The 12,697-nt window shown below is 41.0% G+C and overlaps 1 protein-coding gene across 1 annotated transcript in view; it reads right to left on the reverse strand.

The window, feature by feature from the left end:
• Window positions 4,675-12,697, reverse strand: part of AGPAT5 (1-acylglycerol-3-phosphate O-acyltransferase 5) — a 57,027-nt gene continuing 49,004 nt past the window's right edge. The window contains exons 7-8 of the mRNA XM_021390938.1: window positions 8,828-8,951; window positions 4,675-7,231 (exon numbers count right to left, since the gene is read on the reverse strand). Coding sequence (XP_021246613.1) covers window positions 7,006-7,231; window positions 8,828-8,951 — 350 coding nt within the window. The 3' untranslated portion in view covers window positions 4,675-7,005. The remainder of the gene's footprint in view (window positions 7,232-8,827; window positions 8,952-12,697) is intronic.

A 12,697-nucleotide genomic window follows, 5' to 3' on the forward strand; every position in this document is an offset into this window, starting at 1 on the left:
TCACTGTTCTCACTCAGATAGCCTTCCTACACCTTACTGAATTTGCATTAAATAAGCCTGGTTATGAAGGCAGAATTATACATCTCCTCCCAACGCCATCACAGTGAATGTATTAAAAAGCTCCAAAACTTTGCAAAAGAAAACGAAACAAAAGTGCTCACTGGACAACCCTGAAATGCAATGAAAATGTTTGATCCATGAAGTACATTTGCTCTACCAGGAGTCCCTCTATCCAGGTTGTAGATGTGCTGTGCATGTTCCCATTGCCTTCTACAGCAGACGCTGCCGTGTGAGCGACAGCAGCCACTTGGAATCCCCAACGTGGTGGTGCAGAATGGGATGTTTTTTAGATATTGCGACTCCTTGCATCTGTTGTTATCTTGTCACAGGACAGGAATGCAACTGACAGTATCAGGATACATAGACACAATCTCTTATTACTGTTTAAACACAGAAGACAATACCATATCCTGTACTGGCACAAGGACTATTTGTTATGCAAAATTACTTGTCAGGTCCTTGGAATATTTTCTGGTCATTTTCTGGACAATAAAAGCACAATTTCTTCAGCAATTTTTATTTTTCTGTCTTTATAAAAGGAGTGTATATCATGTTATCCACCTGTATTTATTCCTCTGTTATTAGAAGAGCAGGTGAGCCTATGACTGCAGCTGAGTCCTATGTACAATTGTGTGGTTTCAGAAAGAAGTAATTCTTCATTTTAATTTATCCTTCCTCCCTATTAACAAAGTGTTTTTTGAATATCTTTTCAACTTTTGTTCGTACCTGACCATAATAGAATGCTTTGTGGTCAAGAGGAATTTATTAAAGTGCTTTGATGTCAAACCAACTTTTTATATTCTTCACGTGACAAGAAGTGAAGATTCCTTAGTCTATGGAAAGCAAAAATGATTATAGATTATATAGACTAGCAGTACATTTTAATGCTCTCTTTATCAAATTGGACTTCGAAAGACACGAGAGCAAACTAATGTAAGGGCAATGCCAGTAATGTGTCTTGTAGAATGTGGATGTCAGTGCTTGTTAAAACATAAGTGAAAAATCTTAACGAGGGAGTATTATGCATACAGAATGAAAAGCTTTTTCACAGAATTTTTACAGAATTTAGCTTAATACCTTAAGTTCAGGTTTCAGGCCTGAGAACTCTGCATATTCTCTTGTTTGTGCCTAATGATGCTGAACAGCATTTGATACTTTCTGAGATCATTAAAGTGTTAACTGTCGCATCTTGCCAAATGCAAATTAACTTTTCCCTCTCTCAGTTTCCCCTGTGGTCCCAATTGGATGAAACAGCTGCACAGCTATGCACAGCCAGAGGCTTGCTGCATCCAGAAATGCAAAATCACTTAGGCAATTTCAGCCTTCATGGGAGGCTCTAAAGAAGATGGGGGAAGGAGGGTCTTGATGCAGCAAGTCTGGGACCAAAGCAGGCGTAGCAGTGACAAAGGTAGCATCTGCTGGAGCCCTTGAGGTGCCAGGTTTGTTCCAAACAAAGGCACTCCCAAAATCACAGAAACAGAGAATTGCTTGGGTTGGAAAAGACCTTCAAGATCACCAGGTGCTACCATCAGCCTCACCTACTGAGTCCTGACACTGAGCCACATCCACACTTCCCATAAATACCTCCAGGGAGGGGGTCTCCACCACTGCCCTGGGCAGCCTGTTCCAATGCTTGACCATTCTCTCCATGAAGAAATTTTTCCCAATATCCAGTTTGAACCTCCTCTAGGACAACTTGAGTCCTTTCTCCAGGTTCTATCACTTGTCACCTGGGAAAAGAGATCAACATCCTCCTCTCTGCAAACTCCTTTCAGTAGCTGCAGAATATAACATAGTCTCCCCCTCAGGCTCCTTTCCTCCAGACTAAACAACCCCAGTTCCCCAGCCTCTCCTCATAACCCTTGTTTTCTAGTCCCTTTACCAGCTTCATTGCTCTTCTCTGCACATGCTCGAGCAACTCAATACCCTTCTTGCACTGAGGGACCCAAAACTGAACACAATATTCCAGCTGCAGTCCCATCAGTACTGCATACAAGGGAACAATCCCTGCCCTCCTCCTACGCTACTTTTGATACAAGCCAGGATGCCCTTGGCCTTCCCGGCCACGTGAGCACGCTGCTGGCTCATGTTCAGACACCAACACCACTTCGAAACAGAATCCTTTCCCTTTTTCCTCATTGTGTAACCACAGCCTCCAGGCTACAACAACCAACAGACACAGGGACAATCTCTGACTGCACTTAGTCCTTAGGGCTGTTCATTTTCAGGTAAAGAAACGCCCTAGACCAGTGGCTGAGTGCAGAGGGCTGGGTATCCGGACATTCGTCTCTCCTGTATCCTGGAGCAGGAGTTTGGGATGGCACCACACAGCCAGACAGCACCTTCTGCCTCTCCACATCTGTCTCCTTTGTGTTATCTTTGGGCTAGTCTCCTAATGAGGCAAACAGGTTAAAGCAATTCTGGTTTGAATTAGTCATGCAGGGAAGACAAACACGAGGCATCAAAATGCCATTCGAAAGCTGAGTTCCCACACAAGATAAAAGGGAAACAGAATGGCTGTGAAACACAGTTTGTACAAGCGTAACTAACAAAGTTTTCATATTACAAATATGTGCCAGGAACATCATTTTTAAGGGTAGTTTCTAGTCTGTGTATTTACTTACAGCTGTGCAAACTGCCTGTCAATGGAAGAGCACATTCCAATGGAAATGGAGAAACCCATCCAGCACATCCAGTATAGACCTACAAATAACCTCTCTAAACAGAAAAATCCATGTCTCAGACACTAGCAACATGTCTTGGCCTCTTCACAAGGAGCAAGAGGCTTTCCTCACCCAGTACAGTCCTTAAGAAGAGAACGTAGCTTGATGGAGGTAAGCATCAATGACCCATTAGCGGTTATCTAGCTGAATACAAATATGAAAATACTTAGGGGTCAGAGAGGAGAACGGACAAAACCTGAGATTCACAGCGGCGTCTGAAATATCCTGCTCTGGTGATGAGGGACTCTTCGTTAGGAGAACACCAGACCAGTCAACCAAGGGTGGAGGTACAAATCTGGGACTGAAAGAGGATGGGTAGGAAAAACATCCACCACATGGACGGGGCAATTTGTCCCCACATGGGAAACAGATCTTCCCTGGAATCAGTCACATGTGATTATGCCTGATTGGAGCTGATGTTTCTAACCTTTCCACATTAGGTTACTGTTGCTTTTCCTTCACTGGATTATGTATTTTATTTCAGTTGTTGACTTTTGCCATTATACAAACTTAAGAGCCAAGCTCTTATACAAACCATTATACAAACATCATACAAGCTCTCATACAAGCCATTATACAAACTCAGAGCCAAGCTGACCTACAGCTAACCACTGGTATCCATATTTATAATGGAAAAGCCTTTACTGAGACTTCATAAAGAAGGTGACAAGATCTCAAACCCATCAGCTGTTTTTTCCATCACCTTCTCAGGCACAGCTGACCTGAAATTTGTGCCATTAAAAGGGCTTCTTATTTGGAGGTCGGGGAGGGGAGAAGTCCTTCATCATTTTTAGCAACGCGAATCCCCAAATCCCAAACCTCCTCCTTATTCCCTTCATTATCCAATCCTAAAATAGTTACCTCTCCCTCCCTCAAGGTGAGTATATAGTCTACGCACTCCGAAATGCCAAAATAATCAGGTGCCAGCTTTTCAGTACTAAAAATACGCTGCTGCCAGCAGTTTTAGCAGTATGCTGCATTCTACTGAAGGGAGAAAAATCAGAGAAAATGCTTTGGAGGAGTTATCAAAAGGCTGCAGTCGGCTGGAGCATCCACAAAGCCAAGAGCAAGCACAGAGCTTTGGAGAAATGTCTGATTTTGACTGGTCTTTCTCCTCTTTCCCTACTGATCTTCCCCTGCTGTCCTGCTCAGTCATTTCTTCATCATAGCATCACTTCCTGCTTTAATTTTCTGTCTCACTTCACTTTTTATGTTCTCCATTATTTAAGTTAATGTTTCCTTATTAGCCCATTTCCTTCCACAGAAGCAGGCGCAAGCGTAAAATTCTGCAACTAACAGCTGCTGATTGTTGCTGAATATAAAAGGTTTAACTACATTTGACGCAGAAGAACAATACTTGTGTGGAGGGAAGTCTCTTTTTTTAGGGGTGCTGATACAACCGGAAAAATAAGAGATGTTGTTGAGAATGCAGGTTGCTCCTCAGACTTAACGCGTCACTAAAACTTAGGTGACATTTACTGCTGATATACGCTTTGTGTGTTTGCAATACCTCTCCCCATCTCCTGCTTCTGCCCAGCGCTGGCTGTAAAAGACCCATCGCAGCGGAGCCCATTTCTTGCTTGATGTGGTTCTGCACCTTAAAGAGCATTATTAACACGCAGCAACTGGTGCAGGTGAAAAAGCTGTAAGAGCCCAGCTGGCTGTGTGCTGGCTCTGGTGGGACCTAAGCACAACGTAGTTCTGACACATTTTAGCCGCAAAGACAAGAAGAAAAGGATAAAGTTGTTTTCGTTTCATTGACTCCTTCTCACACAAATGCTTCCACCAAGGACTCAAAACCACACACGTGGCCTTTTTTTGGTGAACTGTTCCCGTTAACCCAAATAACAAACATAAGAACGCAGAAAAAATGGAGCAAGGAGACAGGACAGAAAAGTTGAATGAGCATCGGCTCTTCTTATTTTAATGAAGAAATATTTCAAGTTAATATCAGTGCATATTTAGAAATAGCATGTGATACTCCCAGTGCCAAATACATCAGCAAATTACAGTTTCAAAACTTTATAAATTAATTGCAAGGAACAAAAAAACAACTAAGAGTAACATAGAAAGTAACATTCAAAATAAACATCCTGCTTGTTGCACTGTCAATTATATTCCTGACAAGTAAACAGTAAGAGAGGTCCAGAATTTTGTGGTAATTAGGCTCTCCAAAACAGCATTTATTTTTCTACAAATGAGTTAAGCTGTCTGCATATATTTTTGATGTGTAATTAAATGTTATTCTTAGCCGTTACAAAGAAATTTAATCATGTCAGAGTAAAATTTCATTCCTTGATTCAAGATCAGACTAACACGGGAACACTGCCTTCAGGTTCTACTCACTGGCAATGGTCAGCGGAGCATAGGAAGAGCTACATGGGAGCACATTTGGCTGTTACATAAAATGGCTTCTTTTTTTTTTTTTCTGGTTTCACAGCCTCATAACAATACTGTTTTTCAACATTGTTCCCACTCATTGTTTTTAACACGGTTCATCAACATATCCTGAATCAATCACCGATATAAATAACTCCAGTGACAAAATCCATTATGGAAGGACGCAGAGCTGCAACCTGAAAGCTGTACCGAATGATTTTAAGGTGGAACTGTCATTATTCTGTCAGACAAAAAAACCAGCAAGAAACAAAACCCACAGTAAAAGCAGCGTCTCCAATGAACCGGCGATAGTGGAATCTGAAAAGCGGAGCTATAATTTGAAGAGACACGTTTTAATTCATGATGGGTTTTAATGCGAGACAAATCATACTGAAGCGAAAAAGAGGTGCACATTTAAAGCTTGCAAATGTGATAGAAAAATATTCTCTAGTTGTTCCATTGTCACACAGGGAGTCTGGCTCCTTAGCAGAAGAAGCTAAAATACATCCTCTTTCCTACCCTGTCACTGTACACGTGGACAATTCCCTTGATATCAGGAAATGGCATTTCCCCAACAAAAATCCCAGCCACGGCAATCGCAGGCTTTCTGGTAGCGAAGGCTCGTTGATTCTGCTTTTAGAAGTAGATTTTCAGACAGGTGAAAGGACGCACATTTCTTTCACTGCTAAACTGTTGTGCAAGCCGTGCGCATCAACCCCGTCACTTCCGCCCCCCTCAAGTCCGCGTGGCCTGGGATGACTTGGAAATCTAGGGTGATACTACAACACTGAGACGAGTGCCAGCTTATGAGACATCAGGCTACAGGAGACTAGCGGGAAAAGGCACGTGCTTCGTGTTTCACAGGGACACCTGAAGGCTGCCTGCTACCACAACCCACGCTCCTGAAGCTCCCGTCGGTCTGCGCTTAACCCAGCGGGCACCGCTCGCTCCCAGGCGCTGGTGAGGTCACAGGGAATGGTGAGCGCTCGCCGCTGCTCATGGCACGTGGATGCGGCCACTCTGTGAGCGCGGCTGGAAGTCCCGACGCGCTACGGACAACGCAGACACAAGGAAGCGTACAGCCCGGTTAGGCCACAAAGTAAAAAACATTTCACTACGCTGCATCCAGTCCTTTTAGGCACAAACACAGGGTGCGCAAAATAAGCTGTTTGCTCAGTAAGATTTAATGTTCTGCGTACGTAAAATCATCGGCTAATACGGCAATAGAATCAAAAATCATGCACTAGATAAACAGAGCTTCTTCCCCATGAACGTTTCACTCTGCTTTAGGGAGCGCCTCGTGATTTGCCAGCTTACCAGTCCCTTTTCCAGAACACAGTATTTAGTCAAAACTAAAAAGCAAAATTCCAGAGAAAAAAAAGAGGGTTTTGATTTTACTTGCGATACGGCTGGGGCAGAGCAACTGGGCTGCTGCAATGCACCGAAGAGTAACAAAAATTCAACATGAATATCAGAAGAATAAATATATAACCTAAATTAATCTCTGTAAATACATTCACAGGTCCACTTAAGACACCCTTACGTATAACTCATACTTCATTGCATCTGCAGATAGAGATGGGTGTTAGTTCACGGGGAAAGCAATTTATAATACGACTCAGTTTATCAGCCGTTATTCCAGCAAAAATCAGTAGCAAATTTGAAAAACTACATTTATTTTCCCCAGACCGACCGCACGGAGGCTTAGGTCACAAATTCTATTATGTCCAATGTTCAATCGATAAGGCTTTATTTACATGTTTTTACTATAAATTCGGGAAAAAGTTTGGTGCAATGTGCAAGAAAAGACAGCACATCCCACTGACTGGAGACTAACATCTGCTTATGGTTTAATGCTAACCCACAGGCAGCCAATTAAAGTCCCGTATATCCATGTTTTTACATAGAGTTTCCTTCCAGATTCTGTCAGAAGCATACTAGCAGTCAGGCCACCTAAAAACAGCAAAGATGGCAAAGTTTTCTTGAGGCTTAATTTGGAATGAACGCTTTTTCCAGGGAACTTGTTTCTTCTTTTAGAATCCTTTGCATCATAAAACTCTATTAGTAACCTACAAACGGAGAGAAGAACATGGTCAAATTCACACTACTAATCACACGTTATTTAACTAACAATTTAACAGCAGCAAGCAGCTCATCTGTAGCACACTGAAACAGTTGGTATGCTTTCAGAATACAATGTAAAAGTAACATCAAGCATCAGAGTACTCAATCTGAAACCCTGTGAGCAATAAAAGCATATTTTCCTTAGGGAACAATTTCAATATTGGATATAAAGGTTTGAAAAATATCCTCTTCATTCAGGATTTAGCAAATAAGCCAAGAGTACTGGGCAAGATAAAATATCATACAGTTAGTTACTAGAAACTGAAGTAGGAGGTCAAGTATCTTCACGAAATATACTAATAAATAACAAGGGCTCACAAGACAAAATATTTTGGAAGTCAACACACGTGAGTAAAAGGTGACACCACAGGTTTAGTAGTAATTTTCTTCTCTACCTTTCATAAACAGTAATGAATGGATTTGACAATTCTAGGTTTTTGCAGCTCTAAATCTGTAAGACAGATTACTTTGGTCCCAGGGAGGATTCCAGTCAACGAGAGTCCACAATGAGATGAAGATGATCAGCTTTCGGTTTTGCTGGTCTTCCCCAGAAGACTACTTATGGGACTCTGGACAGCTTTTTATGCTACATATCAGCTCCTTGTCAAGGAAAGGAAATTACCTATGGATCCTGAACTTCTAAGTCACTTCAGCAACAGTGCCACGTTTACAGATAAGCGTGTTAACTTCCACATAGATTCAAAAATCACTGGTCAAAACAATCCATTTACTTACTCTTCCACTGAATGACAGAATAATTTTCAAGCAAGCACACCTGAAAAACCTGGCAAATTTCTGACTCACACAACATATTCAGTGATTTAGAAGGTAAAAAGAGTCCCTTAGGCTGGACTTCAGACATGGCAAATCAACATCCGACAATACTTAAATCCACATTTAGGCACGTCTTCATTTCAGCACACGAAGTCCCCTAGGACCTGCTGCAATGCTCATTAGTGACCTTATCTGGAGGTGCTGGAGAGATCCAGGCACTTGTGCCATGATTCGAAGGTGGCTGGGACAGATAAAAATTCACTTAATTTCCCCAGTGATGGTAGGCATCTATGGACTACTTCTGTTCTTATCCATCCAATCACTGCCTGACGGAAGATGCATATACAATTTTGGCAAAAGAGACTGGACCAAAACCTACCAAGGTTAGGAAGGTCTCACCATAATGCTGATTATTAAGCTAGAACCAAACTCTTTTTTGCTTGTTTGCCTGCCTTGAGAATCTTGCGCTGCTGGCTGGACACGACTCAGACTCAAGAACATAAGTGGAAAGTATTCCAGAGGAGTATGAGTCTGGCCTGGAACATGGTTCTGCAGCTCTAAGCAAGGCCTAAAACCTATGGATTTCAGCTTTAATCACAGAGGTATTACAAATAATATGCACCAACACCAGGAGTATCAACACCACCTGTCCTCAGAGAGCCCTCCGTCTTGCGCTTCTGGTAACATGGAGACCGTAGGCATATCTATTAATAGCAAAGAAGAAAGCAAGCCTCTTGAAACAGAAAGTTCAGCACAGTGCTACTCACTTATCCTTTATTTCAAAACGTTCATGAAGCCACCGTCTCATATACATCTGCTCTTCTGGAATGTCCTTCAGTTCAATTCGATCAATGAAAATATGAACTCTTGGGCATTCCTTGCAAAGAAATTCTAAAAGAGAACAAAATAACAGGACTAAGTTACAGAAACACTGTACAGCATTTACTCATCTGAAGTATGCTGAAAGTGACCTCACATAAGTTAAATGTCTTGAAAGCTTAACTTTGGTTTTCGAAAGCCTCCCCTATTTATGTTTGAATCCTGAGTATCTCAGAGAACTTAGAAGCTGTCTGACCTATGTGCTGTTATAAAGGGCCTGCTATCAGGTGCGACACGGAAGAATGTTCTAAAAAGCACAGCAGGAAGACATTGCGCTTCTACCTCAGTAGCAATCTGCTCATTCTGTACTGTTGTGACTCTGTAACTTTTCTGCAAGAAAGTTATCCAGCCTCCAGTTTGGATCGAAGTTAGCAATCCTCTTTTCTTCTCTTTATAAAATCTAAATGTTGTTTGCTTCTGGATGACAAAAAAAATAGCCCTATTGCAATTCCCCTTCCCTATTTCCTCGATTTCTCCCTAGAAAAATGTAGCAAGCGAGCATTAAGTCAATTACTGATAAAACTCCACTGTCCAAATGGCCTTGGGGGGTATCTTACAAGTAATAAAAGGTAAGAATACTGCATTCAGAATGAAAAATCCATCAGTATTTGTCTATTAATATGCTTTTATCAGTAGCAACTGATTGTAGGAACGATAGCATCCCTATAGAAAAAGATTAATGATGTGTGCATGGAAGTACTTGGAAATTTGGACAACTTTCATATTTTGAAAAGGGAGAAGTGCCTTTCTACTACACAGACGGGCAACAAATCTAACACAGACTGGGTGGTCCCTTCAGGTTGTTGACATTTTTTGGACTGCCATGTACATGTACAGAAGACTTTGACCCATAATTGTTAGGGGTATCTTGAAGAATGTCTGTGCAAAATAATTGTCACTGCATGTACATCTTTATTATTGTCTGTCGAAGCAGATATTCCCCACATTTGTTTTCCTTCTTGGCAAGATTATTCTGTTTTTAAGGACATTATAATCCTTATCATATACTAGAAATTGCCTTAAGGAATTTTAAAAGCCTGTTCATGCAAATGTGTTTGTGTGCTTGTAAAGGAGGATGGAAGGAGAGAAGATAAAGGGATCGGTGAAGTCTCATGGCATGTCGATGCAGACTGTGTCTAGTCCTCAGGCAGAGAAAGCCCTTCACTGTACAGACCTCAGCACACAGAGAGCAACACTGCCATCAACTCAAGGACTGACCAAGGGCTCCAGCCAGAAACAGGCCCACCTCCTAGCTATGGCAAACACCACTGACACTGAATATACCACTGCTCTTAAAGTTCCTGGCAAAGTCACCTCCTAGCTCAAGCTATTAGATGGCAGGCAAGTGAAGGACTTGGAGGTCCAGAATGATGGTCTGTATACACAACTGTCTTCAGGTTTATGTGCAAAGTTTTTCCTGGCCAAGATGAAATCAAGGTTCATGTATCTGAGAAGAGGTTTTCCCGCTTGCTTTTAATGGTCAGAAAGAATTTTCCATGCCTGATTCTCTGGAGATACTAAGACACCATATGAAGGTCATTCACTATACAAACACCTAGAAGTATACTATTAATATTTTAAAAGGGTGGACATATTGTCCACATCTTAACTGCTTATAATGCTCACTGATGTATAAATCCTCTTTAGGAGGGACACCACCTATTATGTGGGACATTCTAAAAATATGCAGAGCTGTATTATAGAAAACAAGTGCCTAGAAGCCAAATGGTATGGTCTTTTTCCTACTACTACAAAAAACATCTCTGCCACGCATACTCAGCTATGGCCAAAGATCTAGCTTTAAAATCTATTTAAAATGATCTATGCGTTGTATAGTGTACGTTTCTTTTTATTCGTAGCACACAGGTTGTTCAGTATAGGAATAAACAGTTCCTTCCTGATGTTATTTATAATCTCAGTCATAAATGATTAAAGAAAATTACAAAAGTAACATTCTCAGTTAGATGATAGGATTGTTAATAGCCATGTGATAATTTTAAAACTAGCATTATACTTCTTAAAAGCGATTGGTATTTGGTTATTTAAAGACAACAAGAGAGTACATTATCAAACTCAAGTTAACAAAAATGGAGTAAGATATTGATATTTCAGAAGGAACACTTTCCCCCACCAAAGTCTGAAGTGTAGCAACACCGCTGATCTGCCTGGAAAGCAAAACCCCCTCCACAAATACCTCAGCCTTGCTGCTATTTTTTCTACGTTAAAGTTCCAGTGCAAGCTGCTTCCTTCTACTTGCTACACTGATCTTCTTCAGTCAGTTTACATTTTGTCCACAGTTGCGAAGATTCTAAAACTTCCTCTTCTCACCTGCATAAATCCCAATGCCCTTCTCCACAGCCTTGCAATTAAGTACAGCCTCACTGAAGGCTGTGTGATCCGCAACGATAGGGGCTTCCCCAGAGAGGATCAATATTCCCACCCATTGACTCAAAGCCATTTTATCCAAAGCCTGGACACCCAGTACATCTGCAGATGACCTTGTAACATGTGCAATCAAACTAGTCAGGGAATCTGATTAGTCTTTAACTATCCAATTCATTTAATGGTCTAATGCAACTAATCATTTTAATTTTTTCTTTCTTTTTTTTAAGGAGCATAATATCACTGCAATCACTTCAGAACACCAGTGGATAAGAACGGTTTACTGACAGGTTGTTTTTGAGAAGAAACAGCTGGATTTTATCAGCACAGCCTCTAAAGGTTTGTGGTGGTCCCATGACTCTTAATTTCACATTAGCTTAACTCCCAAAAGACTTATGTAATTAAACTAAGAAACAAAATCTTATTGAAGCAATTTGTTATGTGCAAATTACATCCAACTTCAGGGACATTAGCCCTTGAGGCCAACATCTGACAGGCTTTTCAGATCCCTAAATTTGCCAGAATTTGTTATAATTAACAGCAGGAACAAGCAAGCCTGAACTTTCCTTCAAAAGACAAAATATAAGTGCAAATAATGCATTTTAATCAAACATCATACCAGAGATAGTGTTAGTCAGTCGAGAATCAACCATGATTTGGCTTGAATAACCATCAACAACTTGTGTGGGAGCCAAAAGGACTGATTTTGATGTGGGAGAGAATTCCCTAATAAAACTTTCTATCTGGTTAAATAATGGATACAAGTGCAGAATGCTTATAATGCTTTAAATGACCAATCACAGCAGAAAGAAAGAACTGAAAAGAATAAAGGAGACTTTACAACTCTGTTCTTAAACTGCAAATTGCCAACCCTTTCCCTATGGGACAGAATACACACTAACCCAGGAATGAAGGATTCAACGCAGAATTAGAATTAATGAAAGGGATGCAACTACTTCCAGGATAGGAACCAGTTTCCCAGAGTTTTTAATTGCAAACAAATATTTTGCACGCAGTGTTTCGCTTGCTGGGACTTTGGCAAAGTTCTGCCAGTGTTCAACTCCTCACATTCAGAAGTCAATTAATTCTATTTTTTAAGTTAGCAGCATTACCAGGGAAAGTGAGGGAAGGAGAGAAGCTCCAAAACTTAAACACGCCTGATACTGAGTAGAGATATATAAATGGCTTTAGAACACTTTTCCCCTAATGATGGCACAGAAGTTCATCTCACCACTCCAAAGTATTTGTCTTGCCCTTAAGGAAGTTATGGCAGTGATGTTGTACTTAAACAGATATTCCAGTCTTCAATTACTAATGAAGTCTGGTTTTGTATGTGCTTGAAATACAACAGCAATAGGGTAGCTCAGATTTCAGCC

The sequence above is a fragment of the Numida meleagris genome, chromosome 3 (assembly GCF_002078875.1).
Source record: "Numida meleagris isolate 19003 breed g44 Domestic line chromosome 3, NumMel1.0, whole genome shotgun sequence".
NCBI lineage: Eukaryota > Metazoa > Chordata > Aves > Galliformes > Numididae > Numida > Numida meleagris.